The sequence below is a fragment of the Rana temporaria genome, chromosome 4, assembly GCF_905171775.1.
Source record: "Rana temporaria chromosome 4, aRanTem1.1, whole genome shotgun sequence".
In the NCBI taxonomy this organism is placed as follows: Eukaryota; Metazoa; Chordata; class Amphibia; order Anura; family Ranidae; genus Rana; species Rana temporaria.
The window spans coordinates 218,340,178-218,358,115 of NC_053492.1; the positions used below are offsets into that span (position 1 = coordinate 218,340,178).

Consider the following 17,938-nt stretch of genomic DNA (forward strand, 5'->3'; position numbering starts at 1 on the left):
CACATCGAGTTCCTCGTCGAGTTCAGTGTGGAAGCCACCGAGGAACTCGGCGGGCCGACTTTTCCCATTGACTAACGAGAAAATAGAGAACATGTTCTCTTTTCGGCCCGACGAGTTCCTCGTCGGCTTCCTCACTGAAAAGTGTACACACGGCCGAGTTTCTCGCCAGAATCCAGCTCCGACCGAGTTTCTGGCTGAATTCTGCCGAGAAACTCGGTCGTGTGTACGGGGCCTCAGTCTCCCATTTGAGTGGCTGAGGCAAGTAAATTGGGTTCTATACCACTTATGATTTAATTTTTCCTCTTTACACTGGAGCGAGGTCTTGATATTATTTCCCATGGAGTAAATTTCATAAATTTTAGTAAACCACATAGAGAGCAATGGGGAAGTATCCTGCTTCCAGAGAAGCAGTATGCATGCTCGGGCTGCATTCACCAAGTGGATCACCAGAGAATTTTTATATTGTTTCCTAGATAGGTCAAAGTGGTGCAGAAGATATCTGGCTGGGTCACCGCCCAAATAAACATCCGTCAACTGTTAGATAGTTCCTCTAACCTGAGACCAGTATTTAGTGAGCTTACTGCATGACCAGAATATATGTAAAATGTATCCTTCCTCCTCCTTGCAATGCAAGCAAGTATTCGTTGATTCAGGGTAGAGCTTTCCCACAAATGGAATGGAACCCTGTACCAGTGGGTAAATATTTCATTAGCTCTTCTATCAATGTTAGGTCTCTGTTTAGCTTTTCTGATAACCAGGAAACTTCCAAACTCCTGATAATTTTAAAGAATTTCTGATTTGACTTTTGTGCATTGATGCAACACAGAAAAACATCATATACATGTAATCTTAGCTTTTGCTAAGCTGCCCATAGATTGCCCAGATGGATTGAAAATCGGCCATTCGGCGGGGACCGGCTGAACATTGATCGATGTACTGTGTGGGCACTGTGGTAATACAGAAATCAATCTACCAATCAATTTTTAGATAACTTCCCCGCTGGACAATTTCCTCTTGATCAGAGCTGCAGGCTCTAGCCTGCAGTACTGATCAGTGTATAATGATGATGAGGTGAGAATGGGGAATGAGAACATATCCTGTGCACTGGTCATATTGAGGTTTGCCATTAAACTCTGGTGTTTCTATTTTACTATTTTTATTGCTCAGTGTATGAAACCTGTATTACTTACATTTACACTAATTCCTTCCCCACCTTCTGGTGTCTTCGGAAAAACATCATACATCGAGGAGACATATGTAATCACTGACTTCTCATCAGGAGAAGAAACATCTACATCTAAAAAAATAAAAGAGAAGAAATTACATATATTATTGTAGTCCTGACTCTGCGCATTAATACTTTCTATAAGATATGAATTTACCTTCAGGATCCAGAAGTCTTGTGACACCCAGTCTTTCTGCCACATAAAAAGCATTTTCTAAATTTGTAATGTTGCTTTGAACAGCAACAGTATCCATGTCAATCAGGTCCGGCCTAGATAAAAAAACATTCAAATACAAATTTTGGAAATAGATCAGTCTAGATTTTAGTAATGTAAATTTAACAGTTTTAAAAAAAAATTTCCTTCTTGTAACAATATGATTTATCTTTTGGACATCAGCAAGATTAAAGCCTAAGGTTACCTTCAGTGCGATGTGTCCCTTGTGCTTAGTTCAGTAGTAATCTTAATTTCTTCTACAATGCCTCACTCCCCACCACTGTAATCTGGTGTGGAAGGTATATACATTTAAGGGGGGGGCAGGCATTGGAGGGGGAAGATTGCTCCTGTTTATAACTTCACTCCCTGTTGCACAGATGTCGTGTTTCTCAATTTGCTACCACAAAATATGTCCATATTCAGTTTCTGTAACAATCCTAACATCTTGGATTTTACATCAATATACTGTAACATGGTTACCAGGACGAATAGAGAATGTGAATATCCCTAGTGGGACATAGATAGCAGTAAAATTCCCCTGGCTACAGAGATATCCATTATGTATGCCATCCAACTTTCCATATGGCAACCCACATCAGTAGAGTAGATGAAGCCAAATAAAAGCTAAATTGTTACTGGCTCCAAACATTTGGAGTTTGGCTCTCAGATTATGGGAACATTTACTAAGGGTTGACTGGCTATATTTAAAAATGTATAAACAATCCCATAGAAATCTGTTTAGACTGCATCTCAAAGAAATATTTAGTTTGGAACAACCTAGGGAAGACACCTGAAAAATCCTGCACACTGTAACATTATCAATTATTCACCATGAGAGTTGCACAATGCTTGGATTTTCACTGCTGTAGTTGCATGTATATTAAAAAAAATTTTTTACATTCTTGAATCTTTTCTAAAATTGGGATCTAAGTCTATGTATGATTCACTTTGAAGGTACTCTAATACCACAAAAATCTAATTTGATAAAATTAGCATTTCTGGTGTATATCTAGTAGTAGCTAGTCACATTCCATAGGACTTGTTCTGTATTGCTGGAGAGGTTTCATATCTTACCAAGCTCATTCTTCAGTTCCTAGAGTTTCTACAGCACCCAGCATTTATATATTTACTCCTTAGGATACCGTCAAATGGTTGTAAAGGCAGAACATATTTTACCCTAATGTATTCCCTGCATTGAGGTAAAAAAAATTCCAGATGTTGTATTGACCCCTCTCTGCTCCTATACTTACCTGAGCTCTCTCAATCCAGCACTGTGCCCATCTGTAGTGACACTGGACTCTCTCTTTTTACACAGGACACAGAGGCAGTAGCAGTAGCGGGAGCCATTAGTTCCTGCTGCTGTCAATCAAAACCTGTGAAGGGGGAGCAGGGGGGCTGGTTTGGGCCATGTTGTGTGTCTATGGACACACACAGCTTGGCTTGGGAGCGAGTCCACACATGTTCCCCATAGCAAGAAGAGGAAGAGCAGGCAGCGTCAGTGGGGGACCCCAGAAGAGGAGATTTTGGGCTGCTGTTCCATTTGAAAAAAGGTTCCTTTCCAATATCTCACTACTAGGTTACATCTTGATGTTAAATGATTTAGAGTTACAATGTTAACGAATCATGTCTTATATCATACATTTTGTCATCTTATTTTTTCCTGTAATACAATCTATTGTGCGTGTTCTCCATTAAGTACAATAAAAAACCTTATGAAAAAAGAAAAAAAAACAATGATCTGGATGAATGAAAACCTTCACAGACAGCATTTCATGTTCAGTTTCCAGATTTTAAGCCTTTGCTGCAAGAATTTAAAATTGATAAATAAAATAATTAAATAAAATGACACCATTAACTACATACAATTGCTATGAGGACACTTGGTGTTTGAATGTTGTATTTTCAAAGCCTTTCAGAACAATAAAACTTTCATTACGTATGTTTAATGGTTTAAACATTTTACTTGGCACATCTTTAAACATTTAACAAACATGGTCATATTTCATTTTTGTGATAAAAAAGTGTTATTGCAGTATTTTCACAGCCAACGTTTCTGTTGTTGCATATTATAGATAAATAAAGTGTAACTCTCAGCAAAACATGCACAATTTTCCCATGTTTTATCTCCACTACAAATACAGTATCTCACAAAAGTAAGTACACCCCTCACCCTTTTGTAAATATTTTATTATATCTTTTCATGTGACAACACTGAAGAAATTACACTTTGCTACTATGTAAAGTAGTGAGTGTACAGCTGGTATAACAGTGTAAATTTGCTGTCCCATCAAAATAACTCAACACACAACCATTGATATCTAAACCGCTGGCAACAAAAGTGAATACACCCCTACGTGAAAATGTCCAAATTGGGCCCAAAGTGTCAATATTTTGTGTGGCCACCATTATTTTCCAGCACTGTCTTAACCCTCTTGGGCATGGAGTTCACCAGAGCTTCACAGGTTGACACTAGAGTCCTCTTCCACTCCTCCATGATGACATCACGAAGCTGGTGGATGTTAGAGACCTTGAGCTCCTCCACCTTCTGTTTGAGGATGCCCCACAGATACCCAATAGGGTTTAGGCTGTTGATGCAGCTCCCAGCAGGGGTTCTGTGCATCCCCGTTCACCAATTCAGGTAATTTCTATCCCAAATTTTGGGCTGAATTCGGAACTGAAACGGACCAAAAGATGCACAGGGCTCCTGCACAAATTCGCACCGGAGTCGCATCAGAGATATGTGAACTGGCTTCATAGAGAGCCGGTAACAATCTACTGCTATTGTGGATTGGACGTGGGGATCCGCATCCAATTTGCAATAGTGTGAACCTGGCTTTACAAAAGTGCAAATGGAGTATGTCAACCATGACAATTACAACCATGAAAACCATGACAAATACTCCAGCTAGAAGTGAACTCTTGTGGCCACTATAATACTTTTGGTTATATACACCATTAAAACAAGTTAAACTTGGATAGGAACATAAAAAATAATTTAAATTGTTTAAAATAATTGTAAAAAAATATATAGTCCAGTTTTCTTTAGGTTTCCACAATATAAGCATAGGCAGCAGCACAGATGTAGAAAAGAGCAATTTCAAAAAAATGTATGAATGTATGGCATGATGGATTTAGTAAAGGAGCTTGATTTACCAAGCATCAGGAGATATAAATTTGAGAAGGTAGTTCTGCCTTCAAATACATTTTACCATAAAAAATGTTAGATTCAAAAAAAAATGTTTGCAAAAGAAAAATAACAAACATGCTAAAAAGTAAACTATTATAAGCAAATTACCTTAAACAACAATTAACCCAATTTATTTACAAGTGTGATAAATTAGTGCATGAGAAAATATGGTAGTTACCAAACATTCGAAAAATACTAAATTATTTACGCTAAATTCTTAGTGAATTGAACTTTCACAACTGATTTATCGCATGTGTTATTTTACCGCATTTTATTTGCCATTAGTGAATTGACCCCTATATGTACTACTATATGTACTACATATGTTTTTATTTTGCCCACACTCACAAAAAAAACAGTTAGAACATTTATGCAAGGTTTACACTTAAGCCCTGTACACACGGCCCAGAATCTCGTCAGGGCCGGCAAGAATCTCTTGCCGGCCGAGTGTACAGACACTCTATTGAAAAGAACCGCCGTTCTTTTTAATGGCATAAACGCGGGGACGTCATTGACTATGACGAGCATGCGCTCGTCACATTTGATCTTGCTACACCCTACCTATGCCTTGGAAGCTACCGTGCATGCGTCAAAGTCATTTTGAGCATGCGCTGGTTTCAATAGAGAGGTAAGTATACACACGCTAGGGTTTCTCGACAGGAAAACACTGCCGAGAATCTCACAACGAGAAAATAGAGAACATGTTCTCTTTTTTTCACGTCTAGATTCTGGGCAGTTTTCTTGACGAGAAACCTCAAAGCCTCGTACACACGCTCGGTTTACTCGGCAAGAAAGCTCTGCCAGCAGTTTTCTTGCTGATTCTTGCAGAGAAAACCGAGCGTGTTTACAAGGCCTTAGAATCTCTGTGGACATTTTAACTATGGATATGGTTAAATGCAGGAACAGTTGGAAGTGAATACAGGTGATTTTCTCTGAACATCACCTCAATTCACACTTCAGTAAATCAGGTTCAGTGAATTCATCATTCACATAGGAGAACTGCTGTGACAGAATCAATAAACATCAAAAACCAACTGAAAAGACAGTATTAGTACACTGTATAGTAACCAAGAAGGTAAAGTAAAAGAATGATGATTTTATCTGGGTAATGTTGGTTTTCTCCATACACCATGAATATTTTCAGTGGTCTGATCACAGTCATTCATTGGTGCATTCATTGGTGCATTATATAAGATATTTAAATATTCTTTTTTATTATTATTTGTATAATTTTAAAAGCCAAAAGTGATTATTTTAGTGTTGGAATGAGAACATTAGAAAAAATAAATGGAAGATTCCAATTTAAGTACCGATGTGAAAATATCCGTATTCATTTTTTTACTTGTATTATACAACTTGTTGTAGTTGAGACAATAAATGTTCTTGCCTTGAAGCAGTAATGTATAATTATGATTTGAGTAGTAACAAAAATAATTAAGCCAAATTCCTCACAGCACAGTACTGCAGGCTGTATTTTTAAAATAGTATTCTCGCAGCATTAACCAATTTCTGCCACTCCCGGAAAACTATAAGGGAGAAAATGGTTTAGAATATATGTTCTAACATGTGAGTGGGTACAAATGGATTGAAGTATGTCCAGTTCAGCAGTTGATCATTAGATTGACTTCTGTTGAACAGCCACTCTGCAAAACTTTCATTGATCAGTACATGCAGCCCATCAGCTGCAGCCGCTAATCAGTGTATTTTGACAGTGAAGAGTCTCCACTGTCAGAAACAATTCTGACAGTGGGGACTCTTCACTGTACTTGTACTAATGACCTATCTCATTTCACAAAGCCTGAAAACACCAGGAAAGTACAAATATTCCCCAAATTACCCTTTTTTTTAGGTTTGGTTGTAATTTTTTGTCACCATCTTTTGGAAAATTAAGATTTTTTTTACATACTGTCACCAGTGCAGTACAGCGTTATCATATAATGAGTGGGGCGGCGATCAGAGACACTGGCCGGTGACAATGTAAAAAATAACAATAATACTTTTGTTTTAGAATTTTTGTAATTTTATATTTTTTATAAAAAAAAAAATATACACACTGTGACCAGAGCAATACAGTGTTACCATAGTAACACGGTACTACTACTCTAGGGAATGTGATTAGGATTTTTCTTTTGACACATTATGATTGACCATTTTTATGGAATGAAATTATTCAGTGTGTCTTATTGTAAATAGCTGTGATTGGCCACAGCCAATGTCAATGTCCAATGTACCATGTCTGTACCATGTGATCACTGTGACCAATCACAGTAAGCAACACAATTGTATACAATGGATGGCATGAAAAGAAGCCATCTATTGTTTACAATTGTCATGTGATCTACTGTAATTGGTCACAGCAATCACATGGTACTGGCAGCAGCCCGGTACACTGATCAGTCATCGGCTGTGTCCAATGGACACAGGCGGTGACAGATCACGCCGCAGCCCGGCCCCAAGGCCACGTGTGATCCAGGAGAATGTCACATGACGAAGTCCCGCCCGGCTGTGATTTTGCTATAGGCTGGATGGCAACTGGTTAAACACAAAAATAAACCATATGTTGCTAGGATAGCTAGGGCGGTGGATTGGAGTATGGATAAAGTCACAAGGCAAAAAGGTGTAGTAAAAGTTAATGTTTTTGTCATCCGATTTAGTCTAGTCAATGATTGTGATGTCCACTCTGTGTTTTTTTGTTTTGTTTACATGCTGTCATTCGTTCCTAGAGAGGGTGAAGTAAGAGACCTAGGTGCCATTGATGCAGATCTTTCCCTCTCCCTATTAGTCATTCATTTGCATACAGCCTGCCCGACCCCTTCCCCTCCTTTGAACGCATTCCATCCAATCCTTTATCCTGGTTTCACAGAGGGGCGTGTCTCTGAAACGCATAACTACGCCCCTTCCCATTCTGTCATACTTGTGGATCTCTGCTCTTGGTTTGAGGCTGATGGTGTGCTCTGCACTGGTTCTCACTGAAGGTCCCAGTTATCACCACTTCCTGCTCAACGATCTCCAGCCACACTTTCACTGTGTGCTCTGCCAATGTGAGTGCAATTGTTTTAAATACATCTGTTTCTTATGTTTTTTCCTGATCATACCCTCCACTCTCTTCTCTTGCATATTTTGTCTGCTAAAACACATTGTTTGTAGTATCTCTAAGCTTGCCTGTTCTGAAAACCTTTCCTTTTAATATGGAAACAAAAAATGGTTATAGACACACTTTAACCTGCCTGGCGGTGTTCCCGAGTCTGACTCGGGGTTAGATTTTCTTGCTGCGAGCGGTAACCCCGAGTCAGACTCGGGCTTGCCTCGCTAGATCCACAGGCACTGTTTACTTACCTTGTTCCTGGATCCAGCGATGCCACCGCGCTGTGTGAGCGAGCGGGACCTCGCTCGATTCACACAGTGCCTCTGTATGACGCCGATCTCCGTTCCCTGCGACGTTACGACGCACGGGGACGGAGAACGGCGCCAAATTCAAAAAAGTAAACAAACACTTTACATACAGTATACTGTAATCTTATAGATTACAGTACTGTATGTAAAAAAAAACACACCCCCCTTGTCCCTAGTGGTCTGTCCTGTGTCATGCATGTCATTTTATATAATAAAAACGTTTCTTTCTCCCTGCAAACTGTAGATTGTCCATAGCAACCAAAAGTGTCCCTTTATGTCAAAAATAGTTTTAGATCAGCTAAAAAACAGCGATAATAAATTATAATCACTTGCAGAATTGTGCGATAGCGATTTGTGGGGAAATTCGTCATAAAAAAAAAAAAATAATGACAGCAACAATTCTGCAACTGAGCAAATTTCTGTGATTTTGATTTGATTACATTATTGAATAATTTTTATTATAATTATATTATTATTTGTTATAATTATTTATAATTATTTATTATATTATAATTTATAATTTTGTTTTTAAAAAAATGTCATACCCGGGATGCCTATTAAACTCTGGTTTGGTCAGATTTAAGTGAGTTATTTCTAAAAATTACAGACCTACAATATAAAACGCCAAATTTCCTTGCAAATAATGGTACCGCTTTCAGCATGTTTTTTCTGAAAGAATCATACCGCCAGGGAGGTTAACATATCAGATGAATGTAACTTAGCTGTCTATGAAATGTTTGAAACAATGAGTCACTGTGTAGTAACATTCATTAAAAAGGTTATAACTTCAATATGTGTTGTTTTGCAGTGCAGCAGGCCTTAACATGAACCAATTAAAAATCTTCCAATTATGTAAGGTGCACAATATTTATATTTATAGAAGTACTCCTAGAACAATGAACAATTTACACCTATTAGAGGCTACGCACTTTATAATCGCTATAACTGAGCACTGAGCACTGTAGGGTCTGGAATTCTTTAAGTTTCCCGTTTAGGAAATACATTACATGCACATGTACGGTTAAATTCAGATTTACAGAAGCATCAACATTTTTAGGAGGGGCATACAGTCATTCACTTCTATGTCCAGCTGTACATCCCACTTGCATCACCTCAGGCACAGGAAAAACACTGGGAAATGTACACTTAGCAAAAGAGACACAAACACCATAATTTATTATTTTTATTGGGAAAAATAAAAATCTCCCACCCCAAAAAAAAAAAGGTCCAGCAATGTACATCCTCCCACCTGCCGACCTGCACTTACCATTTCTCTAGCCAAATATAACCTTGCCCCCAAATTGGCAGTGTGTAAGCATAGGCTGATGTAATTGACCATATATGTATACAAATATACAGTATACATAAGCAATGTCAAATGTGGCTAGAGAAATGGTGAGTGCCGGTTGTTGGGAGTCCAGGCAGATAGTTTTCCTGGTGCCTCCATGGCAGCATACATGTGATAGTAGCCCTGCCTACTTCTACCCACAGGACCAGTATATAGCTTTAAAAAGTTAACACCCACACAACACCCCAGTCAGTGTGAAGAGAAGAAACCCTTACCTGCCACCTTTGGTGGTTTTCCGCTCAGGTTCAGCCTTTCCTGTAAGTGCAGTCCCTGACCTTGGGATGCTAAATGCTCTGATAAGGCTCCTCAGAAGAGCTGTCCGTGTCTGGAGCGTGCCTCCCAGAATTGAGTGGATCCATTGAACTGTGATACCGCATTTCCAAGATAAGTATGTTTTCAAATTTTTGGGACTTTATCTGTGAATGGCCTCATACATTGTGTGGTACATCTCCTCTTGGATGAGCTGCAGCTGCACCGTTTTTACAGTATACGTTCTAGTGGCAATTGTGAAAGAGAAAGCTAAGTGTCTGCATTCAAGAGAACGATGCATTATGCTGGAAAGGTGAAGTGGATATAGCTCACATGGGGGTCATCTTTGGTTTGGGAAAGTACTCCCCCAAGGCTACCTCAAAGCCATCTTGGAAGTGGGCAATGTGAGAAGTTTGCAAGGAGTGGGAGGCAGGTAGAAGAGTTGAGGAACATGGAGTTAAAGACCCTGTGGCTTACAGATAAAGCGTTCACATGATTGGACTGCATGCCAGCATGCTGCAAACCCTGCATCAAGGGCCATTTCCTTCTGCCTAGTGAACAGTTCTGTCCTCACTCATGGCTCAGTGGTCTCTGCATATCCTCTGAAGGTTTTCTGTGTCAAGGTGTTTCTGCCCCAATTGTGGTGGCAAACATTTCACTATCCAAAAGTCCAGGTGGCATTATCTGGTATGCATCTTGGAGCTTTAAGGAGCTGGTTTCAGATGCAAGTTTTCCATAGAAAAATACAACATTTGCATTGCCTCCTTTCTCCTGGGAAACTTTCTGGCTTGACAGGCATCATAGATAATTAATGTTTTCATCCTTTAAGCAATTTACCGTATGTGCCTTGCTTTTGGACCAATGCACTACTATTCTGGGAACCTGACCCTTATCTATTGGTCATCACCTCATGTATTAGGATTCTGGACCTAGTACTAGCCTCACTGCCTTCTTGAAATATTCTCATAAAGAGATCCTTAGATGTTGAATAATTGGTGCAGGCTCTATCAAGCAACCTGGCATGGTCCTCCAGATATTCCAGTAACTTGGATAGGTTCATAGCGTTCAGAGATCGTCGCTGGAACCGACTCACCTTGGGAATGTCTGGGTGGCCCTACTCACAGCTTAGGACAGAGTGCTTTTCCTCATTGATAACTTTACACACTCTAGTCTCAGATTCAAGCTGTCTGAACCAGGAGAGATCTGGATCTCCACTTTTGTATGAGAAGACTAGAACTATGGGTAGCCTCATATGAGGAAATTTCTTTGGCCTGGTTTTACCCCAGGCTTTTACAGGCCTCTGTTCTTCGAGGGACAAGTTTACTCTGTCTTTGGTTAGGAGATTTCCCTATTGCTGAGACTCAGGAGTCTGGCTCTTAAGCAAGGAAGTCTTCTCTTTCTGTTTTAAGGAATCCCCATGGAAAGACACCTCAGCCAGTGGATCATTCTGGGGAAGAGACCTAAACACCCTTAATATCAAGGGGCTTGGTTGTCTTTGGCATCTTGTTTTCAAAGGTACAGTAACATCCAGAAGTTCTAGGCTGTTTTATATAATCTGGATCCAAGCAGACAATGCCATAAAGGTGACGTACTTCAATTTTAAGATGGATCCAGAGCTTAGTGCCCTGTACACACGATCGGTTCATCCGATGAAAACGGTCTGATGGATTTTTTCATCAGACATCCGAAGAAGTTGACTTTCATCAGTCTTGCCTACACACCATCAGTTAAAAAAACGATCGTGTCAGAACGCGGTGACGTAAAACACGACGACGTGCTGAGAAAAATTAAGTTCAATGCTTCCAAGCATGCGTCGACTTGATTCTGATCATGCGTGGATTTTTAACCGATGGACGTGCCCACAGACGATCGGTTTTTCTATCGGTTGTTTAACCATCAGATAATTTTTTAAAAATTCCTAATTTTTTCACCGATGGATAAAAAACCGATGGGGCCCACACACGATCGGTTCGTCTGATGAAAACGGTCCATCAGACCGTTTTCATCAGATGAACCGATCGTGTGTACATGGCATTACAGTAGCAAAAGGCTAGATTGGTATCCTTGGCAAAATATCAGGCATGAGCATTCTAGGTATGCATCTTGGCAGGCAGACTGCATCTGACAGCAGTGCCTAAACCTGTGAGATTGATTACTACCCCTGGAACTATTCCTGGAGGTGTGTCCCAGATAGGCAACTTTAGAGGTTGATTACCAGACCCCTGAGGTCAGGCTAGGCAGTTTTGGCTCAGGTGCAGTGGTCCTCTGGTAGGATGCTCCTGTGACTTTCAGTACTTTCATCTCTTGTTTGTCTTGCATGTTTGGAATGGAAAGCATTCCAATTTTTTAGGCTAATCCAGGCAGATGTGGTAAGCCAACCTAAAAGGGGTGCCAGACAGTTGCTCTGAGGGATCTACTGGATCAGGATCATCTGTTCCCAAGGAATGTGTTTTGCCATCCAGCTTCAAGAAGCCTTTGACAGCTTGATAATTGAAGATCAAATTCTGAGACTGCTTATCTTGGTGTAAGCCTCAGGACTTTCTCCACAAAAGTTTCTTCGCTGGATAAGTCCTCTCCTGCATCTGGGCCTAGGTTAGAATTTGGCTCTTAATATTGCCTCCCATGTGACTTTGTGGGATCCTAAAGAGGTTGTAAACCTCAGAAATAAAAACAAAAAAACAAAATAAACCCTACAAGTCAAAGGCATAATGAGCTAGTATGCACCATATACTAGCTCTTTATGAAATATTTACCTTAAGACGAAGCTGTTGCAGCAATCATTGCACACTGCTGAGAAGGCTGACATTTTACCCAGAGTTTCTTACGGGTTCATGGGCTCTGGCGCTGTGATTGGCTGGAGCCACAATGACGTCACTCCAGCGCATGCATGCGGGAGCCGCTATTCACGGCACGAGCTCGGAAGGAACGGCTCCCGTGGGCCGTTCCTTCAGAGCGCATGCGCCAGTGATGTCACTGGCTGAATGCAATGTAAATATCTCCTGAGCTGTACAGGTTTAGGAGATGGTTTCACTACCTATAGGTAAGCCATATTATAGGCTTACCTATAGATATACTTCCTCTTTAAGTAGTTCATTCATAGGCTTCACTTGGGGAGGTGACTGTTTAAGACTGGTGACCTTGTCTGGCATGGGAACCTTTCACAGGTTTAACATAAGAGAAGGTTATTAGAACCCAGTTCTCCATCTTGCTCCAGTTAGTTTCTATCTGTCTCCTCAAACAGGACATCATTATTCAGTTCTTTAATCTGCTTTCAGTTCACCCAAAGGAAGTTTCCATCTCTTGATTGGATGTGGTCAGAATGGAAAATGTATCTCTCACCCTCAAAATAGATCCTGTACTAATGTTCCGATTTTTAGCTCCATCATGTCAAGTTGACCATCAACCAAATCCATAGTCTAGGGTTCAGGTTCCATCCTGTCCTGACAAGATGCACTCTACTAAATCTATGAGTGCAACCTGAGCTTTTGGCTGCAGACTACAGTTTATCAGATTGGCAAGGCTGCCACTTAAGCTTCTATCCTCACTTTACCTGTGTTCTACTAGGAGCTTGGGGTGATTGTAGCCGGATTAACACACTTGCTGTGGAGCATTTGGGTGCTGTCCATTGTCCTTTTTCCATCTACACTGCAATTTTTGGGGCAGGCTTTGGGGGGGTGTCTCTTGAGGGGAGAGGGTGCCCCCTGGGGGCCTGCACTGGGGATTTGAATGTTGGTGCGGATGGGGAGGATATCACAGATGGTGCTCAATTGTTTTTCTACCAGGTGGACACTCGCTCTTATCTAAAGCCAGCTTCTAGTACAAGAATTATTTGGGAAGCTCTTAAAGCTTCAGGAAGTTCACAGCCTTGCTGTTGACAGGGCATCAAGAGCCTGTGGGCATTTGTTTGCCTATCCCATAGTGAGATTGCTTTGTCCGACTTAGATAAAGTACTCCTTTAATATATTCTGATCAATGATGGCACACTTGCAAACAGTCATTAGCTAACCAAAGCAGCTATATCTAGCACCTTAAAAAACCAACAATGGTAGAGGGCTCCAGCATACCATCACCTTGAGGTTTCTAAAGTTAATTCTAAGGTCCTGCTATATGGCTGGGCTGCAACCACCAAAAGTAATTGCTGTACAGAGGTGTTCCTAGGGGGGTGTGGGGGGTGCGGTCCGCCCCGGGTGACACCCCCTAGAGGGGTGACACCATCCCGATTTAAAAAAATAATAATAATTTTTAGCTGACATGTGGGGGGGGGGCGGCTCCCCCCCCCGCGACTGCAACGATGAACACCGCGGAATCGGAGCGCCACGGTACAAGAGGAGGGGGGTTGCGGGGTGACACCGCAGCACCATCCATCCCCTCCTCTCACAGCCACGGGCTGTTAGCGGTGGTCGGCAGTCGGCACACAGGCACAGCCCCCTCCTCTCTGTTTGTGTGTACAGAGGGGGAGGGGCCGAGGGGACCTTATGTCCATGTGCCGTGGCGCTGCCTGCGATGATCTGAGGTACTGAATGGGGAGGGGGGGTGTTTGCACCTGGGGGGATTTCACTGAAGGGGTGGGGGGGATGTACTAAGGGGGTGTTTGCACTGAGGGGGTTTTCACTAAGGGGGGGTTGCACTGAGGGGGGGGTTTGTACTAAGGGGGGGGTGTTTGCACTGGGGGGTTGCACTGAGGGGGGGATTTGCACTGAGGGGGGTTGCACTGAGGGGGGGTGTCTGCACTGAGGGGGTGTCTGCACTGAAGGGGGGTCTGTGTAACATGCAGGGGTCCAGAGGTGCAGGTGGCTGTGTAATGTAAAAGGGGTGCAGTGATGCAGGGTGCTGTGTAATGTAAAGGGGTGCAGAGGGCTGTGTAGTGTAAAAGGGTCCAGAGGTGCAAGGGGCTATGTGATGTAAAGGGGTGCAGAGGTGCAGGCGGCTGTGTAATGTAAAAGGGGTGCAGTGATGCAGGGTGCTGTGCAATGTAAAAGGGTCCAGAGATGCAGGGTGCTATGAGATGTAAAGGGGTCCAGTGATGCAGGGTGCTGTGTAATGTAAAGGGGTCCAGTGATGCAGGGTGCTGTGTAATGTAAAGGGGTCCAGAGGTGCAGGGTGCTGTGTAATGTAAAGGGGTCCAGAGGTGCAGGGGGCTATGTGATGTAAAGGGGTCCAGTGGTGCAGGGGCTGTGTAATGTAAAGAGGTGCAGGGTGTTGTGTAATGTAAAGGGGCCCAGAGGTGCAGGGTGCTGTGTAATGTAAAGAGGTGCAGGGTGTTGTGTAATGTAAAGGGGTCCAAAGGTGCAGGGTGATGTGTAATGTAAAAGGGCCCAGAGGTGAAGGGGGCTGTGAGATGTAAAGGGGTCCAGTGATGCAGGGTGCTGTGTAATTTTAAAGGGGTCCAGTGATGCAGGGTACTGTGTAATTTTAAAGGGGTCCAGTGATGCAGGGGGCTGTGTAATGTAAAGAGGTCCAGAGGTGCAGGGTGCTGTGTAATGTAAAGGGGTCCAGTGATGCAGGGTGCTGTGCAATGTAAAGTGGTCCAGAGGTGCGGGGTGCTGTGCAATGTAAAGTGGTCCAGAGGTGCAGTTGTGGAGAGGGGTACACAGTAGTAACAAAAAGATATTGAAGGATGCAGAGGTATGCAGGGGGCACAGTGGGGTGTTTTTACATTTTAACGTGGGGGGGGTGCCAGATATTGGATCCGCCCCGGGTGCCAAATGCTCTAGGTATGCCCCTGTTGCTGTATGTTCCTCCAGCAGCATCTGAACATCCTGGCCACCTCATACGGAGATGTCAGCCAACGTGACAGGCAGGGGAGCCAATCCGGTTCAATTATGGCGCATTCTTTCAGCACTACTGATGGGCTTAGAAGTCCTCACTGCACCTGTCCTGGGCAAGAAGCCAGTAGCTTACTCACTTTCTTATGATAGAACTTGCTGAAGCTTCCCACCCTTCCCAGCTAGTTATTGATCTATCACATGTATTGCTGCCATAGAGGCATCAGGAAAACAAAAAATGGTATCCTACTTACCATAATTTTTTTTTCCTGGTGCCTATCCATGGCAACATACCAAACCCACCCAATTCGTTCCTAGCGATGTACAGGGAATTGGCTGTTGTATGGGTGTTACATTTTTATAGCTATGCACTGGTCCTATTGGTGGAAGTAGGCGGAGCTACTATTACATGTATGTTGCCATGGATAGGCACCAGGAAAAAAAAATTACAGTAAGTAGGATACAATTTAGTTTTTTTGCTGGGTGTCGTTATTTTCTGTGTGCCTTGCAAAGGCATACCAGAAAAAAATCTACAAAAACATAACTTTCACTTTAATGCAGCAAATATCATAATCATTATTGTGCCCCAAGTAATAATAATTTTAAAAAACACAATCTCATAGTAATGTTTTACAGTTGCATAAACTGCATAATATGTAATTTGCTACTGAAAAGCTAAATGTAGAATTTTTTCTTAGCCATGAATACATTCAGTGATCTCCTGCACAAATCTGTAGAAAGATTTTTTTTTTATTTTTAGATTTTTTTTAGAAACTAATACCAGCATTCCTACTGTCATGTGCAATAGGTAAACAATTTAGCCATAGGCATTTTAGGCAGAATACAGCTTCAGTTCTGTTACTGTATCATCACATATAACACATTCCAGATAAGGTGTGGTCAGGGATTGTTAATAACTTTCCGCTCTTCCAATCAATAAAATGCAACTCTAGCCAACTTTGGGTTGAGGGTTGCATCTTCCATTAACCCTTTTGTGACAGATAAAAAAAAATGTGTTTCTTTTTACAGGCCCAAGTTTAAAAGCATCTGTATACTTAACCGCTTAAGGACCATGCACGATGATATACGTGGGTCCTGAGCTCCGTGACCGCGCCCGCGGGACCTGATCGCCACCAGTGTCCCACGATCAGGTTACAGAGCTGAAGAACGGGGAAAGGTAAGTGTAAACAAACCTTTTCCCGTTCTTCCTATTGGCAGTGATCGTCTGTTCCCTGTCATAGGAAACGACGATCAGTGACGTGTCACGCCAGGCCATGCCCCCCCCCACAGTAAGAAATACACACAAGAGCACACTTAACCCCTACAGCGCCACCTAGTGGTTAACCCCTTCACTGCCAGTGTCATTTTCACAGTAATCAGTGCATTTTTATAGCGCTGATCGGTGTAAAAATGACAATGATCCCAAAAATGTGTCCAATGTGTCCGCCATAATGTCGCAGTCACGATAAAAATCACTGATCGCCACCATTACTAGTAAAAATAATAAAAATGCCATAAATTTATCCCCTATTTTGTAGACGCTATAACTTTTGCGCAAACTGATCAATAAACGCTTATTGCGTTTTTTTTACCAAAAATATGTCGAAGAATACGTATCGGCCTAAACTGAGAAAAAAATATGTTTTTTTATATATTTTTTGGGGGGATATTTCTTATAGCAAAATGTAAAGAATATTGAATTTTTTTCAAAATTGTCACTCTATTTTTGTTTATAGCGCAAAAAATAAAAACCGCAGAGGTGATCAAATACCACCAAAAGAAAGGTCTATTTGTGGAAAAAAAGGAGCCACTTTTGTTTGGGAGCCACGTCGCACTGTGCAATTGTCAGTTAAAGTGCAGAATCGCAAAAAGTGGCCTGGACCTTTAGCTACAAAATGGTCCAGGCCTTAAGTGGTTAAGCATCATTTAACTTATAACAATAATTATGTAATAATTCTAGGATTCATTTTTATTTTTATTAATGCTATTTTTTATAAAATCTGTTCGATTTCACTACCCACTGTTACTACTGATTGTGTTTCAGAATTCCCACAAGACCATAACTGAGAGATGGAAGCAGTAGTGTGGCAGCAACCTACCCTTCCCTGAAAACAAGCACACATATACACTGCCGAAAAGTCTTTCTGTATTTTAAAAACAGAAATATCATATTAAAATTTAAACCAAACAACTCTGCCGCCATCATTCCTACTCTCAGTACTCTGGTGAGCAGATGTCTATGAAGTAACCTGTTATAAAATAAATATTGTTGGTCATGTCAGTATAAAATGTTTATTACTCTCCAGTAGACTCCATATTTTAAGAAGGTTTTGAATAGTTTGGTTACTTTAAGATGATTCTACTATGAGACTGTAGATGGAAGTGGTGGGCCCAAAGCTGTTTAGGCTGCTTGGGCCCACCTTGTATCCATCTGCCCACTGTCCCTACCACCACCTGGCTCAGACCATTTTCAATAGACTTGGACTGACAGCCTTTATAATTGTGAAATACTAATGTTAAAGCAGAGTTCCACCCATAAATGAAACTTCCGCTGATC

At 41.5% G+C, this 17,938-nt stretch overlaps 1 protein-coding gene across 21 annotated transcripts in view; it reads right to left on the reverse strand.

The window, feature by feature from the left end:
* DST (dystonin) overlaps positions 1-17,938 on the reverse strand; it is a 690,084-nt gene that overhangs the window by 309,608 nt on the left and 362,538 nt on the right. For all 21 annotated transcript variants that reach the window (XM_040349874.1, XM_040349879.1, XM_040349866.1 and 18 more), the window contains 2 exons: positions 1,383-1,495; positions 1,191-1,297 (listed from right to left, as the gene is read on the reverse strand). In XM_040349874.1, the coding sequence (XP_040205808.1) occupies positions 1,191-1,297; positions 1,383-1,495 (220 nt within the window). The remainder of the gene's footprint in view (positions 1-1,190; positions 1,298-1,382; positions 1,496-17,938) is intronic.